General features: G+C 43.0%; 1 protein-coding gene across 6 annotated transcripts in view; it reads left to right on the top strand.

Annotated features, from left to right (window-relative positions):
- The first annotated feature begins 991 nt into the window (after positions 1-991).
- LOC129705108 (centrosomal protein of 72 kDa-like) overlaps positions 992-19,364 on the top strand; it is a 41,956-nt gene continuing 23,583 nt past the window's right edge. For 4 of the 6 annotated variants that reach the window (XM_055648508.1, XM_055648511.1, XM_055648510.1 and 1 more), the window contains exons 1-6: positions 992-1,200; positions 8,520-8,647; positions 11,384-11,576; positions 13,323-13,422; positions 14,276-14,373; positions 17,720-17,877. In XM_055648508.1, coding sequence (XP_055504483.1) covers positions 1,128-1,200; positions 8,520-8,647; positions 11,384-11,576; positions 13,323-13,422; positions 14,276-14,373; positions 17,720-17,877 — 750 coding nt within the window. In that variant the 5' untranslated portion in view covers positions 992-1,127. Of the gene's footprint in view, positions 1,201-8,519; positions 8,648-9,326; positions 10,026-11,383; positions 11,577-13,322; positions 13,423-14,275; positions 14,374-17,719; positions 17,878-19,364 lie in introns of those variants that run through there. The other 2 variants (XM_055648509.1, XM_055648512.1) reach the window with 2 other exon arrangements.

A 19,364-nucleotide genomic window follows, 5' to 3' on the forward strand; every position in this document is an offset into this window, starting at 1 on the left:
CTCCCAGCGTTTTACCCGGGGGCATTGGTAACCCCTCCATGTCCACTTTCCCCAGGTAACAGTGCTGCCTTTCCCACAACAATTAAAAATCATAGTCTGTGTTACTTTCTGGACGATTCGTGGCTCTCAGTCAAACAGCATTCAAAGAAAATAAACAAGCAGTTTTTTTTAATATTTTGCATATTTTCTTGATGGTTGCTGGTAGCAAGCTTCAATTCCCTGAAGGTCCTGGCTTTTGAGGTTGCCATATCTCGAGGTAACAAGTACACGACCAAGGTTGACTGCAGTTCGTCGCCGCTGCTGATTAAGACCCTCTTTTCACTTCGTCACTGCTCAAAGTCAAAGTAGCCAGAAAATAGGAATAATTCTACTCGTGGACAACCGAGCTGCATTGAAAGATAAGTATTTTTATTAATGCATGCTCCTATGGTCTTCGTTGGACGCGGGGGGTTGTCCCCGTGGCAAGTGCGTTTTAAAGCAATTGTTTTGCTGTGTGTAAACATAACTTTATTTTGCATTATTGGCGTCATAATATGCCACCGGTTCAGCTGCTGTGCAAAAGCCCGGGCCGCAGCGCGCGCCGCCTGTCGGCAGGGAGCGTCCCAGCGGGTAGAGTGCGTCCGCCTAGCGCCAGCAACTCGCGCTTCTCACTCGGCGCCTGCAGAGGGCGCGACCAGCGCGCGAGCTCGGAACGTCGGTTGCCTCGGCAACGGGAGAGGCCACCTCGCCCCTCCCCCTCAAGCGGTTCCCTCGGCAACGGTCGCTGCCCGCCCTAATACAACCCCCCCTCCCTCCCCTCAAGCGGTTCCCTCGGCAACGGTCGCTGCCCGCTCTAATACAACCCCCCCTCCCTCCCCTCAAGCGGTTCCCTCGGCAACGGTCGCTGCCCGCTCTAATAGAACCCCCCCCTCCCCCTCCTTCCTCCCGTCGCACGGATTCCCCCGGCAACGCTCGCTGCTCTCCCCTTCTTCCCCTCCCCTCCCCCCCCCCCCCCCTCCCCTCGCGCGGTTTCCACGGCAAACGCTCGCTGCTCTCCCGCTGCCGCGTGCCGGGGATGTTAGAGTCCCGGGCGACCCGAGTGATTAATTGAAGGGGGAGGAAGTGAAGACGTGAGGGGAAAAAGAAGCATGGAGGCGGTGGAGTTGGTGGCGACCGAGGAATGGATCAGGAACAAGGCCCAGCTGAGCAACGTCAGATCGGGTAAGGGTTGGGTTGGTTGGGGAGGGGAGGTGAGTGAGGGGATAGTGGGGAGAGGAGGAAGGTGAGAGGATAGGGGGGGGGGGGGGGGGGGAGAGAGAGGGGAAGTGGGGGAGGGGGAGAGGGGAAAGCGAAGGTGAAGAAAGGGGTGGGGAGAAAGGGATGGGAAAGAAGGAGGGAAGAGGCGGAGAGAAGGACAGAAGTGGGTGCAAAGGAACAAGGAAGGAGGGAGAAGAATGGATAGGGGAAGGAAGAAGGGGAGGAATGGGGAAGGAGATGAGGAAGAGAGGAGAAAGCGAAGTATGAAGTGAATGGGTAAAGAGAGGAGGATGGATAATGGGGGGGAGGGAATGAGGGGTGGTGGTGAGAAGGAGGGATAGGGAAAGGAAGGAGGGAGGGGGATAAAGGAGGAAACAAGGAGGGAAGGAGTGAGAACAATGAGAATGGACGTAGGGAAGGGAGGAGGGAAGTGAGTAAATAGGGGGGGGGGGGTCATGGAATGGAGGGGCATCTCCACATGGTTGAGTAGCAGCAGCAGCTGCCACACCTTCACGGGGAGCAGTGTGTCCCGACGTGTCACTCTCCACCATCACCTCCAAGCGATGATCTCCGACCACATCTGCATCTTCGAAGGGCAGGTTGCCTTGTTTTGGGAAAGGAGCAGCAGGTGGTTGGCAGAATTATTCACCCAAGTCAGTAATATATGGAGGAATGGTGTCAGATTTGGAAATATGTATAGAGGGTTATGAAAACACTCAACCGGTCAAACAGTAACTGTAGAGAGAGAGAGAGAGGAGAGTTGGTATTTCAAATTAGAGAGCTGATGTAGGATCTTTGATTTGGAAAATTAACCTCCGCAGATGCAGCCTGTGTACACTGTTTTCCGGTTGTATTTCACATTTCCAGCGTCCAGAGTTTCTGATTTTTTTATTTTTTTTACTTCACAAATTCTTATTAACATTCAAAGTTTTGTTATGCGTATACCTGTACTGCTCTTGCATACAACAGTGTATTAAACCCCATGGTTAAAAGAAAGCAATACTTTTGAGCTTCTTAAAATACTTTCCACTTTGGAATCCACATACTTTCCACTTATGAAGAATGTTTTTTGTTTGCTGATGAAAACACGCTGCGTTTACTAATACTTCTTCATGAAGAAGTGGGATATCATGATTGCACCTCATGATTTCGGGAGTGACTATGGGTATTTTTCGTCTTGGTAGAAGCACAGGCAATCTGATTGAGTGACAACTTAAACATAACGTCCTCTATTGAAGGATGTAACTCAACATAACAGTGTGTAGATATAATCTGTCACAGTCGGGTGTTTGGGTCAGTTGGAATTTTTATGGTTAATTATTTTGAATGTATGCAGTATATTGGAGGTAGACAACAACTTTCCCCCTTTGGAAGGTATAAGCTAGCCATCTCCATATTTACACCGGAGCAATGGATAACTGTGCCCTACTGACATGGGATTTTTAAAACTCACACAGAATGTTTGAAGACACCAAATGATCTTTCAAGCTATAGGCTAGAATGTGAAATTGGAGAAACACCATGTGGGTATTTAAGTTATCCATCTAAAAACTGGTTAATAAATTGTGTAAGAAGAGCTGCAGATGCTGGTTTAAACTGAAGATAGACACAAAATAGCTGTAGTGGGACAGGCAGCATCTCTGGAGAGAAGGAATGAAGAGAACCAATTCCTTCTCTCCAGAGATGCTGCCTGTCCTGCTGAGTTACTCCAGCTTTTTGTGTCTCTCTGGTTAATAAATTGCTATGACTTTACGATCCAAAGTGTGTGGGTTTTTTTTAATGATTGTGATTTGTTCAATACAACCAGTAGATATTGAAGGCTAGTTCAATATCAGTAGATATTGAAGGCAATATCTCCAAGTTTGCGGATGACACTAAGCTGGGGGGCAGTGTTAGCTGTGAGGAGGATGCTAGGAGACTGCAAGGTGACTTGGATAGGCTGGGTGAGTGGGCAAATGTTTGGCAGATGCAGTATAATGTGGATAAATGTGAGGTTAACCATTTTGGTGGAAAAAACAGGAAAGCAGACTATTATCTAAATGGTGGCCGACTAGGAAAATGTGAGATGCAGCGAGACCTGGGTGTCATCGTACACCAGTCATTGAAAGTAGGCATGCAGGTGCAGCAGGCAGTGAAGAAAGCGAATGGTATGTTAGCTTTCATAGCAAAAGGATTTGAGTATAGGAGCAGGGAGGTTCTACTGCAGTTGTACAGGGTCTTGGTGAGACCACACCTGGAGTATTGCGTACAGTTTTGGTCTCCAAAATCTGAGGAAGGACATTATTGCCATAGAGGGAGTGCAGAGAAGGTTCACCAGACTGATTCCTGGGATGTCAGGACTGTCTTATGAAGAAAGACTGGATAGACTTGGTTTATACTCTCTAGAATTTAGGAGATTGAGAGGGGATCTTATAGAAACTTACAAAATTCTTAAGGGGTTGGACAGGCTAGATGCAGGAAGATTGCTCCCGATGTTGGGGAAGTCCAGGACAAGGGATCACAGCTTAAGGATAAGGGGGAACTCCTTTAAAACCGAGATGAGAAGAACTTTTTTCACACAGAGAGTGGTGAATCTCTGGATCTCTCTGCCACAGAGGGTAGTCGAGGCCAGTTCATTGGCTATATTTAAGAGGGAGTTAGATGTGGCCCTTGTGGCTAAGGGGTTCAGAGGGTATGGAGAGAAGGCAGGTACGGGATACTGAGTTGGATGATCAGCCATGATCATATTGAATGGCGGTGCAGGCTCGAAGGGCCAAATGGCCTACTCCTGCACCTAATTTCTATGTTTATATTTACGTTAGTAAATGGGTGGTGTTTCGGGTCGAGACACTTCTGCAGACTAGACTTATTTTGTCTAGTCTGCAGAAGGGTCTCGACCCGAAACATCACTCATTGCTTCTCTCCAGAGATGCTGCCTGTCCCGCTGAGTTACTCAGCTTTTTGTGTATATCTTTGGTTTAAACCAGCATCTGCAGTTCTTTTCTACATAGGTTTACATTATAGTTAGGAGGGAACATTTCCATGTAAGTTCTTTATGGTGCATTTTCTAAATTGTACTGTAAAGAGTTTCATGAAAGGAAATTAAGACATGGAAGGAGGGCGTTGGGGATGGAGGTTCGGGAGATCGGTGAATGGGCATGTCCAAGGAGGAAACAATAGGTGAGAACCATGTGTGGGGAGGTGTATGTGTTAGGCTCATGCTAACAGAACCTGGTCTCTCACTTCCTCTTACCCCTTATTACTAGATCAATACTTTGCCTGCTGCCTGCATAACCTATGGTGTACAATATGCTATCATATGATAAGTTTTAATCTATAATTTGAGAGGGAGAAGGAAAAATCAGAAGTGTCAGTATTACAGTTGAGCAAAGGGGACTATGGAGGCATGACGGAGGAGCTAGTGAAAGTTGTACAATATGTTATCATATGATAAGTTTTAATCTATAATTTGAGAGGGAGAAGGAAAAATCAGAAGTGTCAGTATTACAGTTGAGCAAAGGGGACTATGGAGGCATGACGGAGGAGCTAGTGAAAGTTGACTGGAAAGAGACCCTAGCAGGGATGACAGTGGAACAACAATGGCAGCAACAACTCGGGATCAGTTCCTGTGGATTGTAGGGTAGCTAATGTTATCCCACTTTTTAAGAAAGGCAGAAGAGAGAAAACGGCGAATTATAGACCATTTACCCTGACATCTGTGGTGGGGAAAATGCTGGAGTCAATTATAAAAGATGAAATAGCAGCACATTTGAATAGCAGTAACAGGATTGGTCCGAGTCAGCATGGATTTACGAAGGGGAAATCATGCTTGACTAATCTTCTGGAATTTTTTGAGGATGTAACTAGGAAAACGGACATGGGAGAAGCCGGTGGATGTAGTGTACCTGGACTTTCAGAAAGCCTTTGATAAGGTCCCACATAGGAGATTAGTGAGCAAAATTAGAACACATGGTATTGGAGGTAGTGTACTGACGGATAGAAAATTGGTTGGCAGACAGGAAACAAAGAGTAGAGATAAACGGGCTCCTTTCAGAATGGCAGGCAGTGACTAGTGGGGTACCATAGACTCGGTGCTGGGACTGCAACTATTTACAATATAGATTAATGATTCAGATGAAGGGATTAAAAGTGACATTAGCAAATTTGCAGATGACACAAAGCTGGATGGCAGTGTGAACTGTGAGGAGGATGCTATGAGGATGCAGGGTGACTTGGACAGGTTGGGTGAGTGAGCAGATGCATGGCAGATGCAGTTTAATCTGGATAAATGTGAGGTTATCCACTTTGGTGGCAAGAACAGGAAAGCAGATTATTATCTGAATGGTGTCAAGTTAGGGATAGGGGAAGTGCAACAAGATCTGGGTGTCCTTGTACATCAGTCACTGAAAGTAAAGGGCCTGTCCCACTTACATGTCCTTGGCACGCAAATTATGCGACCTCGTTGTTGCGTTGAGGTGCACGGGCATCGTATGGCCGCTCGGGGCCAATCCCAATGAGAAGCGCGGAGGGGTACGTAGTTATGCGCGACATCGCGCGGGGCTCTGAAATTTTTGTAGCAAACAAAATCTTTGCGCGCCAACGGCCTGTCGCGTAACTGATGACCAAAGTGGGACAAGCCCAAGACCCTGGCGCGACGCAACGTCTCACCTCCAACAGCAGCAGAAGTAGGCAAACGATCGCCGAACTCGGCCTGGAGCTCACGGCCGTTGCGGATCCAGATCCGCCCCCACTTCTACTCCCAAAGCGGGGCCAAGAAAATTGAAGATAGACACAAAATGCTGGAGTAACTCAGCGGGAGCGGCAGCATCTTTGGAGAGAAGCAATGGGTGACGTTTCGGGTTAAGACCCTTCTTTCAGACTGAAGAAGAGTCTTGGCACGAAACATTACCCCTTCCTTCTCTCCAGTGATGCTGCCGATCCTGCTGAGTTACTCCTGCATTTTGTGTCCATCTTCAGACGGCTGTGCGGGCCCAGGAAATCGCACGTGACATTCGCGGGACCGTCGCTCCTCATTTAGCCTGCAAAGGACACGTAAGTGGGACGGGCTTAAGCTTGCAGGTACAGCAAGCAGTGAAGAAAGCTAGTGGCTAATGGTCTCACTAGGGCCCTGTACAACTGCAGAAGGACCTCTTTGCTCTATACTCAACTCTACTTGTTATGGCCAACATGCCATTTGCTTCCTTCACTGCCTGCTGTACCTGCATGCATACTTTCATTGACTGATGAACAAGGACCCCCAAATCCTGTTGTACTTCCCCTTTTCAAAACTTGACACCATTTAGATAATAATCTGCCTTCCTGTTTTTGCTACCAAAGTGGATAACCTGATATTTATCCACATTAAACTGCATCTGCTATGCATCTGCCCAATCACCAAACCTGTCCAAGTCACCCTGCATTCTCATAGCATCCTCCTCACAGTTCACACTGTCACCCAGCTTTGTGTCATCTGCAAATTTGCTAATGTTACTTTGAATCCCTTCATCTCAATCATTGACGTATATTGTAAATAGGTGCGATCCCAGCACCGAGCCTTGCGGCACCCCACTAGTCACTGCCTGCCATTCTGAAAGGGACCCGTTTATCCCTACTCTTTGTTTCCTCTGCCAACCAATTTTCTATCCATGTCAGCACTCTACCCCCAATACCATGTGCCCAAATTTTGCCCACTAATCTCCTATGTGGAACCTTATCAAATGTTTTCTGAAAGTCCAGGTACACTACATCCACTGGCTCTCCCATGTCCATTTTCCTAGTTACATCCTCAAAATTCCAGAAGATTAGTCAAGCATGATTTCCCCTTCATAAATCCATGCTGACTTGGACCGATCCTGTTACTGCTATCCAAATGTGCCTCTGTTTCATCTTTTATGATTGACTCCAGCATCTTCCCCATCACCGATGTCAGGCTAACTGGTCTATTCTCTCTGCCGCCTTTCTTAAAAAGTGAGATGATATTAGCTACCCTCCAATCCACAGGAACTGATCCTGCATCTATAGAACATTCGAAAATGAACACCAATGCGTCCACGATTTCTAGACCCACTACCTTAAGTACCCTTGGATGCAGACCATCAGGCCCTGGGGATTTATCAGTCTACCCAACACCATTTCCTGCATAACGTGGATTTCCTTCAGTTCCTCCGTCACCCCAGATCCTCTGGCCACTAATTTGAGAAAGGACATTCTTGCAATTGAAGGAGTGCAGCGTAGATTCACGAGGTTAATTCCCTGGATGGCTGGTCCATCATGTTTAAAGAATGGAGCGACTGGGCTTGTATGCACTGGAATTTAGGATGAAAGGGGATCTTATTGAAATATATAAGATTATTAAGGGACTGGACACGCTAGATGCAGGAAACATGTTCCCGATGTTGGGGGAGTCCCAAACCAGGGGCCACAGTTTAAGAATAAGGGGTAGGCCATTTAGAACGGAGATGAGGAAAAACGTTTTCACCCAGAGAGTTGTGAATCCGTGGAATTATCTGCCTCAGAAGGCAGTGGAGGCCAATTCTGTGGATGCTTTCAAGAGAGTTAGACGGAGCAGAATCAAGAGATATGGGGAGAAGGTGGGAATGGGGTACTGATTGTGGATGATCAGCCATGTTCACAGTGAATGGCGGTGCTGGCTCGAAGGACCAAATGACTTACTCCTGCACGTATTGTCTAATAGTAAAATAAATTGCACACGGATATTTTCCACAAATGCTGCCTGGCCAGTGGAGTGTTCCAGCATTTTCTATTTTTATATCAGATTTCCAGCATCTAGTTTTTGATTTTTATCATCAGTATATAATAGTCCTTTTAAGAATAGGCGAGGATACCCTAAACCTTTGTCTCTTTACCACTAGCACATTGTACTATAACAATACTCTTCCATTACTTTTCAAAGCTAGTTTTGAGTGCACTTCTCAAATCTGCTGAGGAGTACAAAGCAATAGGTCAATCTGAACAAGACCACATAAAAAGCTGTGAGAATTTGCAGTATATAACGTATCTCTTCCTTGCCAAAATTTGCTTTATGTGGATTTTCACATTAACAACATTGTGCAATGGTTCGAACAGACCGTTTAGTTCTCTGCCTTAAAATTCTGCCTGTTTCACTTTCTCAAAACAACTGTTTGAGAGTATATTCAATGGTCTACTTCAAAGTTTTCACAAAATTAAATTGCTGCAATGTTTATACAGATATGAAAGATGCAGTGTACATTGTATTTTTAGGAACATGCAAATAATAAATAAAGAAAAGAGAATTGCAATTGAACTATTTGCTTTCTCCTTAGATGAAGTGGAGTCTTTGTCGCTGCAGGGAACCTACAGTGACAAAATTATGTCTGTTGGGGATGCTTTTCTGAATTTCAAAAGACTGAGGTCTTTAGACTTGTCAAGAAATTCCATTGTCAATCTTGGGGTAAGTCTACAGTGCTTCCTCAATAAGTAAGGTCCTCCAATTTTATATCTGAAGTATGGGTTCATAAGTATTTACAATCTTAATCCAAATAATTAATGGAATTCAGAAAAAAAAAGTGAATTCTACTGAAATCTCTATTAGTTTGATGGGCTGAATCGTGCTGACAGCTAGACTACAGTTTCATAAGTGAACCTCAGTTTTGAAGGTTGCAGGCTTCCATGCCTGCGCTTTGCTGTGTGGAAGTTGGGAACATTCAGCAGATTTGATGCAGATACGTCTGACCTTCACTCAGTCCCTGAGTTCAGCATTGAGGCCAGGGTGTTCTATAATGTACTCAGCTGATGTGCCAGTTGCACTTTATAGTTTATTCCACAGTTTTACATGTGTTATGAATGGTGTAAACATTTACTTAAATAGGTTTACCGATCTTCACTTAAACAGCAGATGTACATCTTGAAAATACTGGTTGGAGAGAAACTAATCGAGTCAAATTCGTGTTAGGGCAGCTTTTTATGTATATTCCAGAGTCGAACAGCATTCAGCAATTCTATTCCTTAACAGGGTTCAGGGTGTAAATTTGAGTTGCTTTTAAGGTTTCTCTTAAAAAACAAAGTGTATTTGTGAGGATCTAGAGTGGCTGTTGGTACCAGATGTTAAATATTTTAATTAAAACTCTGCAAATGACATTGGATGATGCTACTACAATAATCTATTTTAGTTTGATGATTGGATCTAATGAGCCAAAACATCTTGGGGAAATTGAGACAGCTTCATGCTGATTTGTGGCCATTTCTTAGTGTAAGTGCTTTTCACACTAATGTTCCTAAACTTGAAAGGTGTAGTAATCCACGCGTGTGAATAAAACATTCTTTATTAGCAAATACAGCTTTTAAACACACGCGCGTTAAGTGAGCTCAAACAAAGTCCCTCTTGCTGTAGGAAACACCTGTTGGCTGATGATGTTCTTCACCCCCAACTCCCGCCAAACTCAGTCACGTGACCGTCCCAGCTCCACCGACAAGGGTTCAATCTATAAGTGGCTCAACCACTAGGTGGCGCCACTTGACACACCCCCCCCCCCCGAACCAGAGGAATTAAAACGAGCAGGCAGACGAATGAGGCGGCATGACCTTGTACACACATCACCCTTGCTCGGGGACACAACTGGCAAAGACGAGGGCGGAAGCGGGCGGGACGACGGATGCCCCCGATGGCGAGGCTGGGCCACCTGCACTGGCTGACTAATGTCCAAATGAGCCAGCTCGAGGCGAGCCACCGACACAGTCTCTTGCCTGCCCCCCATGACGAGCACAAAAGTCAAGGTTCGGTGCCGCAGCACCCAGAAAGGACCTTGATACGGTCGTTGCAGTGGTGTCCGGTAAGCATCACGACGCAAGAAAACATACGGGAAGTCCTTGAGGGCAGGCGGAACATGCGAGGGAGCAAGCCTGTGACGGGAAGTCTGAACAGGAGAGAGCGGTCCCACCTTAATCCATGTGTTGTGAATAAAACGATCTTTATTAGCAAATACAGCTTTTAAACACGCGGGTTAAGTGAAAGCTCAAGCAAAGTCCCTGCGGTTACTGTAGGACACACTGGTTGCCTTCTTCACCCCCATCTCCCGCCAAACAGTCACGTGACCGCCCCAGCTCTACTGATGAAGGTTCGATCTATAAGTCGCTCAACCACCAGATGGCACCACAATGCACTACCCCAAAATTACCTCTCTCTGAAGCTAGTGGAGAGCAGTTGATGTGGAGTATCCACCTGATTAATCTAGATCAGTATGTCCTTTCATTTAAATGGAAATGAAAGGCTGAGAGGGACCTCAGGAGTACTATGGAGTATAGAATGCTTAAATTATTTTCATTGTCTAATAATAATTTAAAGTGCTTTTAACCATTTACTTTTACATTTTAAAACATTAAAACAATTTAAGACTTTACAATTCCCTCAATTAATAGTTTTTGAATGCTCTGAATATCAGTGACATTCAAAGTCCTGGAAAGATATGTTAGTTGGTTAAGTTTATGGATGATCCGAATGCAGTGTTTTCTGTTGTTTCATGGGCAAAGCTTGTTCTTGTCAACCTGCATGAAAGCATCATGTCACACAAGGCCCTGCTGCCATGCAATACCTCATAAACTGAGATTAGATGTATTTGGGTGGCAAGTTGACACAATCAGATCAGGAAAAGATAAGTACATATTCCTACATGGGCCAGTTGACAACTGGTTACAGGAAGCAAGTTCAGGCCCATAGCTTGGATGTCTTGAAACCTTATGCAGTTTGCCATTTCCGCAGTGGCAGCCAACAGATGTTGTGCTTAGAAAGATTCTGTTCATGTGTGCAGCATGTAGAGATGGGTTTGTGGTGTTACTTTTTAACAAGGCTTCTCGACAATTATACCAGAGGAATGTATATGAAATGCTGATTCTCAATTTCTTTTGGCACAAAATTATTTTTTTTAAAACAAAAGCGTACTTTGGGGCTAAGTTTGTATTTAATAGGAGTGCTCTTGATCAGAACTGATGGGTAACATTTATTTTAAGAGATTTTGCGATCGGAATTGGCTGTTTATCTTTACTGAAGCTGCCAAATTCGTAGCATAATTTATTTTTGTAGTTAATCTAAAATGTTGAGGTTCTGTGCTTGGGGAAAAATAGAAGTGGATTATTAAGTTTAAAAGTTTCAATTGTTTTATGAATGACTATTTGTAGGTTTTTCTTTTGATAGGGTTTGGAGTGTTTACATTCACTGGAAAAATTAAACTTGTATTATAACAATGTGCCATCTTCGAAAGAAATTTCCAGTTTGCGACACCTAATCAATTTAAAAGAGCTCGATTTACGGCTAAATCCAATTACCAGGAATGAAGAGAATTATAGACAGTATGTAATACACCTGTTGCCAAACTTGAAGAAATTGGGTAAGCACGAGTTTGTGACATATTGACCATGTTGATGTTCATTAACTGCTGTTTGAGATTGCACTTTCATTAGTTGTTGTGTAGCTAATAGCTCTAAGCTTAATTACAGTAAAACTCTGATATCTATATGGCCAGAAAACCTGATGGTTTGGCATCTGGCTAACCAGATAACGTTTGCTGCACTCACTTTGGCCTTACTGGGACTCCCAGTTCCTTAGCTTCCGTTCAATTCTCCAGGGTCCCCTTTCTCTCATTCTCTTCAAATTCTCCAGGATCCTAGTTTTCTGCGCTCACTTTAAAATTGCAGGGATCACTGGGAAATTTATTGCAAAACATTATAATGTCTTTAAAAGATTGAATTTTAAAAACGGTTGGTTATTGATATAAATAACATCCATTAGTCCAGAAGATCTGCTAGTGTGGCACTACCAAAGGCCTATGTCATTGGAGGTTTACTGTAGTTGTCTTTTTTTTTAGTTAATTATAGATCAATGGAGTAAGTGTCAAATGTGCCTAATAATCATATATACTGGCAACGGGTCAACACAATTCTTATTTGCAGCAGCTTAACATGCCTGTAAATGCAATACTACACATAAGTATAATAAAGTCCAGAGAAGTGCTTAGTTGCTGAGGTTAGCGTTGTGTGGTGTTGCTGAGGTTAGTGTTGTGTAGTGTTCAAGAGCCTGATAGTTGCTGGAAAAAAGATATTTTTAAGCCTGGTAGTTATGGTTTTCAGGCTGCTATACTTTTTTCCCCTGAGGGTAGGAGTGAAATAAGAGCATGCCAGGGTGATGTAGGTCTTTGATATAGGCTACCTTTTTTGTCTTCTATAGATCCCTTCTATAGGCTACCATTTTCTGCTTTCTATAGATCCCTTTGATGATGAGAAGATCAGTATCTGTGATGGACCAGGCAATATCTGTCACTCTGTAATCTCCTTCATTCCTGGGCGTTCCACTTGCCAAACTAAGCCGTGATGTAACCAGTCAATGTGCTCAGATTTTTCATTCATACACCTGCAGAGGTTCAACATATAAAATCGCCTCAATCTTCTAATGAAGTAGAGATGTTAATAAGCTGATACGAATAAATGAATCGGTAGGTAGAGAACGATGCCAGTGAAATTCAGTTTATAAAGATGTCTACAAAATGTGTAGTCATTATGGGTGTGCTTGTTTAGCCATTTAAAGTTAAATCCTTTGTAGTATGCAAAATGTCAAAATAAACTTTGTTGTATACAAAGCATTAACTATTTTTTTTATCTATATGGATATAATTGCATTAGGGAATGGGGTGGGAAAAGGGAGGAATAAGAAGTTTCAATCTATCCAATTTTTTTCAATGTATTGTTAGATCAGCTTGAGGAGTTCCAGGTCTGCAATGTTCATTTCAAGCCAGAGAAAGGCTAGTGAGATTAATTCTTGTTTTACATTCCACAATAAACATGCCAGTGTAAAGTTATCTGACAAACAAATTTGATTCTCTATTTGCTGCAATTATTTTTCCATAGTTTAGCTGATAAATCATGTGCAGATAACAAATACTTGTTTAGGGTACAGTTAAATAACTGCCAAAGTATTCTACTTGAATTAACTGAAGTAGCACTTGCATAATGCCATGTCATGCCTAGCTTGTAATTTAATGATGTACTCATTTTTAGTCTGGTTACCTCTGAGTAATCACTTGCACCATTAATTGTTCTTTCCATGTACTTTATATCCAAATATTACTTGTCATCAACAGATGACAGACCCGTTCGGGATAGTGAGCGAAAAAGTGCCCAAATTCACTTCATTTCACAAGAGCAAAATGGGACATCAGAACTAGATAAAGCAGATGAGAGGTCAGGAAAAAATTCTGTTCTATATATACATACATGTACATTTATCTAAAAATGTACTTGGGTGAATAAGAGTTTTATTAATATCCTTGGTGCTTTTATTTCAACTTTTTCAGATTTATGAATTTTACAAATACATTTTATATTTTATTTATCCATCACTCCCTTCTAACCCAATTCTCCTGCCTTCTCCCCATAACCCCTGACACCTGTACCAATCAAGAATCTATCGATCTCTGCTTTAAAAATATCCATTGATTTGGTCTCCACAGCCTTCTGTGGCAAAATATTCCACACATTCACCACCATCTGACTAAATAAATTCCTCCACATCTCCTTCCTAAAGGAACGTTCTTTAATTCTGAGGCTATGACCTCTAGTCCTAGACACTCCCATTAGTGGAGACATCCTCTCCACATCCACTCCATCCAAGCCTTTTACTATTCGGTAAGTTTCAATGAGATCCTCCCTCATCCTTCTAAACCCCAGCGAGTACAGGCCCAGTGCCGCCAAACGCTTATCATATTCCTGGGATCATTTATTATTGCAATTTTCTGATTGTTTGATAAAACATTTTTAAATGCTTTGGAAGAAGAATGGATGATTGTTTATTATATTAAAAGAACAGAAAACGACTGAATTGAAAATGAATGAATTACTCAGTAGAGTCGGTGTTCTGTAGGAAGGCTGAACCCAAGCATCCTTCTGTAAATGCTCTGTTACCTGCTGTGCAGTTCCAAAATGTTCTGTTTTTATTTTTGAGTACTTGTCTTTGTTATTTTGTTTTGTATGGATATTTATTATGACTGATGCCATAATGAAGCTGATTTTACCTTGCTTCTATTGTTAATTTCAGTGACCATATAAAGAAGAACACGTATGATAAAGGTGATCAGGATTCCATGAATCCATCAATGAAGTATAAGTGGGATGCTGCATCAAACATTAAAACTGGTAAGAGATACTTTGATTCATATTTCACCATTAAATATGTCTGCCACAGATCATATTGAATAATCAATTCACCATTTTGATTTACTGAGCTAGAACTGGTTGAGAACTGTAAGCTATTGAAGGGCTGCCATTTTCCAGTATAAGTGCCGACAAGTGTGTGAAATTCATGTTTTAGGAGCAGAATTAGGCCATTCGGCCCAATGAGTCTACTCCACCATTCAATCTATCTATCCCCCATTCTCCTGACTACTACAGAGCCTTTGACACACTAATCAAAAACCAAGCAATCTCTGCTTTAAATTATCTGGATTTGATCTCTCAGCTGCCTGTTGCAATGAATTGCATAGATTCAACATCTTCTGACCAAAGAAATTCCTCATCTCCTTTCTGTAGATATGTCCATTTATTCTGAGGCTGTGCCCTCTGGTCCTAGACTCTCCCACTAGTGGTAACATCCTCTCCACATCTACTCAATCCAGGCCTTTCATAATGGTAAGTTTCAATGAGATGCCCCCTCATCCTTCTAAACTTCAGAGAGTATAGGCACGGAACCATCAAATGCTTATCATACATTAACCCAATCATCTCCAGGATCATGATTGTAATTTAATGTATACCACCGGGTGGCGCCGTCAGCAATGACTGCCTCGCCAAAGGTCTGTCTGTCTTTTTTTGTTATTTTTAGTGTGTTTTAAAAAGTTTTTGTTAATGTTCTCTGGTTTGTTTTATGTGGGAGGTGGGGGAGGGCATCGGGGGGAGAAACTTTTTTTTCAATCTCTTACCTTGCCGGAGATGCAATTGATTTCTGGATCGTATCACCAGTCGCCCTGCGGCCTAACATCATGGAGTTGGCCTTGCTCGAGACTGACTTTGAGCCCCACTGCGGGGCCATGGATTTATCATCGGAGCCTGCGATCCCTTGCCTGGGATCGACGCTCCAACCGCGACCTGTGGATATCACCATCGAGGAGCTTGCAGTCTCGAGTAGAGACCGATGTCGGGAAGCTCCGAAGTCGCAGAAGGTTCGATTAGCCCCGACCCGGGGTCCGATCACCCGGCTAGGGGAGCTGAGATCCTCCCCGATGCGGGAGCTTGATTGCCTCGACACGGAGGGCCTGACCGCTGGCTTCGGGAGCCAAGATCACCCCGATAGTGGAAGGCTTGAGGCCCCCAACCGTGGGAGAACAAAAAAGGGAAGAGATAGATTGAACTTTTTTTTCGCCTTCCATCACAGTGAGGAATGTGGAGGAGTCACTGTGTTTATGTTAAATGTATTTTGTGTGTCTTGTTGCCTTTCATTGGTATGACTGTATTCAAACCAAATTCCTTGTATGTTGCAAAACATACTTGGTTAATAAAGTATGATCATGATTATGTAAACCTATTTTGGAAACATCCATAGCCAGCACATCCCTCCTCAGATATGGGGCCCAAAACTGCCCACAATACTCCAAATGCAATCTGAACAGTGCCTTATAATGACTCAGCATTATCTTCTTGCATTTGTATTCCAGCCCTCACAAAATGATTTTGCCTTCTTTGCTACCGATTCAACCTATAAATTAACCTTTTGGGAATCCTGCACCAACATTCCCAAGTCCTTTTCTACCTCAGATTTTTTTTTTAATCTTCCCATTTAGAAAATAGTCTGCGCCTTTCTTCCTACCACCAAAGTGCATGACTATTCACTTCGCTACACTCTGTTACTTCTGCCACTTATTTGTCCACTCTCCCAACCTGTCCAAGTCCGACTGCAGACTCCTTGTTTCCTTTATACTGCCTGCCTGAAACTCTCATCTTCTTATCATTCGCAAACTTGGTCACAAAGCCATAAATTCCATAATTCAGATCATTAATATACACCATGAAAAGTAACGGACCTAACACCGACCCTTGTGGAGCACCACTAGTCACTGGCAGCTAACCAGAGAAAGTCCCCTTTATTCTCACTCTTTGTCATCAGTCATTCCGCCGATCTTCTATCTATGCTAGAACATTTCTCTAATACCATGGGCGCTCATCTTGTTTAGCAGCCTCACTGCGGCACCTTATCAGAGGCCTTCTGAAAATCCAAGTAAACAACATCCACTTTGTCTATCTTGCTATTTACTTCCTCAAAGAATTCCAACAGATTTGTCAGGCAAGATATCCTCTTCACAAATCATGCTGACTTTGGCCTGTTCTGTCATGTGCTTCTAAGTACTTGGAAATCTCATCCAAATTCCAAAATGAGGTGACCTATTTCTACTCCACACCTGTCTGCACATGTCACAGCATTAACCTGTGCAGGTCCCCAAATGGAAATTATTTGGTTGCATAGACAACAGGGAAGCATATGTTAAGTTATGTTATGTTTTATTTTAATTAATTTTGTAATCATATAGCAGGGAAACGGGCTCTTCGGCCCAACTTGTCCTTGCCAAGCAACATGCCCAGCTAAGAAACAATTGTTGAAACTTTCTTTTGAGACACTCCGGGTCGTCAGGTGACTCAGCCGGGGTCACGATCGACATCCCACCATCGGCAGGTTGATGAGTTATTGCCTCAGCATACACAAACTTGTGCTTGTTCGTAAGCTTCATCTGCGAGGAGAAGGAGCATGCTTGCACAGACCATTGCCGGTTTGTCATGAGAAGTTGCTGCACAAATTATACCGTCACTCGAAGGTACACCACCGTTGTCCGATTCTGCTATCGAAAAGGAGTGGGTCAGGTTTTCTGAACACTTCAGCCATGTCTGAGACTATGAAAAGCCAAAATAACAGCCAAAGTCAAACCGAAATTCCACCTCCGATACCATGTGCAAAGTACTATTGATAAAGAGTCGTTTTATATCATAACAAGTACTTTAATTAGAATACATACAGAGGCCATCGAAATGAGTACTAAAGGCTCCGAGTCGTAAGTAGAACTAACCAGCATTGCTGCCCGCATGCCACCAGGTGGTGGTGTGGAAAACCTGACATCAGGTCATCAGCAGCAAAACCAGACACGGATCAAATCGGCAATACTGTTTGATCTACAGACACTTCCCTTTGAAAGAAGCAAGGAACTGTGTATGGTGGTTTACCAAGGAAAAACACAAAATGCTGGATAAGGCAGCATCCCCGGAAAACATGGATAGGTGACTTTTTGGGTCTGAACCCCTTTTTCAGACCCTCATTTTGTGTTGGAATCCTACTTCAGTCTGAAGAAATACCTATCCATTTTCTTCAGGGATACTGTGTGTTAATCCGGCAATTTGTCTTTCCGTGAGTATCTCCCCTTTGGTTGGGCACAGCAGTAGTTTAAATAGTTTGAGGAGGTTTATAATGATGGTTTTTGTAATTTTCTTTTGTTTCCCGTAGATTTGAAGGAAAGATGGGCACCTCATGACTTTCAGATGATGAATGAGCATCGAGAATCTGCTTGCAGTCGGCCTCCATTATCAGCTCTTTATTCTACAAGGGATGTCAAGGACACCAGAGAAAATGACGTGTCTAGCAAGATGAGTTTAGACCCTATGGTACGATCATTTGTTAATGAACCTAGCCTTTTCAGCACTTACCAGTAGTTCTTTTTAAATTGTTTTTAACACGTGTGTCTTTTTGGCAACCCAATGTTATATGATCAAGTACTTCGAACCAGTACTTTTGTCACTTGCAAATGTGATTGAAGGTTGCAATAAGTTTTTAAAGATCTGTCAGGATATTCAGCTTGCAATCTAAACAGAGTCTAAGATAAAAATCTGCTGTTGATGAAAAACAAAACAAAAAAAGTTGGAACTCATTGTTCTCATCTTCTCATTGTTTCTCAGTTATATCATTCCTATTTCTATCTGAATAGCTCCTATGTGCATAATGACAAACAGCTCTTCCTATTCCATTGCTCTATAATTCTGAGGAGATCTCTTTTAATCCAGACACCAGGCAGTGAATGCAGCCTTCAGGGATCCCAGTCATGGTGACAAAGAGCCATAGCCATACACCTAACTATTATCCCTTCCCAGCACCATGTTGCTTTTCATTGTGCCCACCTGGGTGAATCTTTGGTTCGATTGCCTGTCTTCTCTTCAGTCTTTGTTCATACCCTAGAGGCGAACATAGGGAAAAGGTATGGACTTTTATATCACCATATCCTGGGTTCCCTGTACCTATATGACTTTGCATTCACGTCCTTCTGCCCAAATCCCTACCTCATGTTACATTTCATAGAAACATAGAAATTAGGTGCAGGAGTAGGCCATTCGGCCCTTCGAGCCTGCACCGCCATTCAATATGATCATGGCTGATCATCCACCTCAGTATCCTGTACCTGCCTTCTCTCCATACCCCCTGATCCTCTTAGCCACAAGGGCCACATCTAACTCCCTCTTAAATATAGCCAATGAACTGGCCTCAACTACCCTCTGTGGCAGAGAGTTCCAGAGATTCACCACTCTCTGTGTGAAAAAAGTTCTTTGCATCTCGGTTTTAAAGAATTTCCCCCTTATCCTTAAGCTGTGACCCCTTGTCCTGGACTTCCCCAACATCGGTAATAATCTTTGTCCAACCCCTTAAGAAATTTCCAAGCTGACCCAAAGTCATGGCTGCCTCAGATGTGATTGCGGGAGATCTCGCTAGTCTCAACCAATTCCCACATGCGACATCTGCAACACATCACCTGTTCTATTAAATTTTGTTTTGTGTATTCAATTTGTTTTTATTTGATTAAACTGATTAGTAAAAGCAAACTAAATATTTTCTTCTGAAAAATAATTAATATGTTTTACTTGCCTCAATATTCTTTGAGAATCTTGCTAACTTGCACTTAGCTGGACAAAATTTTGAATACTTGCTGCTGAAGTTGCGTGAATCACTCTGCGTTGGAGACACAGTACAATTAATGGAAACAAATCAATGTATAGTGTAAATTAGACTATCTGCATACATTTAAAAATGGAGCAGTATTTACTGTTAGACAACGGATGATCTTTCTTTACTTGTAAAACCTGAATAGTATCTTAATAAAACA

Source organism: Leucoraja erinacea, chromosome 17 (genome assembly GCF_028641065.1).
Source record: "Leucoraja erinacea ecotype New England chromosome 17, Leri_hhj_1, whole genome shotgun sequence".
Taxonomy (NCBI): domain Eukaryota; kingdom Metazoa; phylum Chordata; class Chondrichthyes; order Rajiformes; family Rajidae; genus Leucoraja; species Leucoraja erinaceus.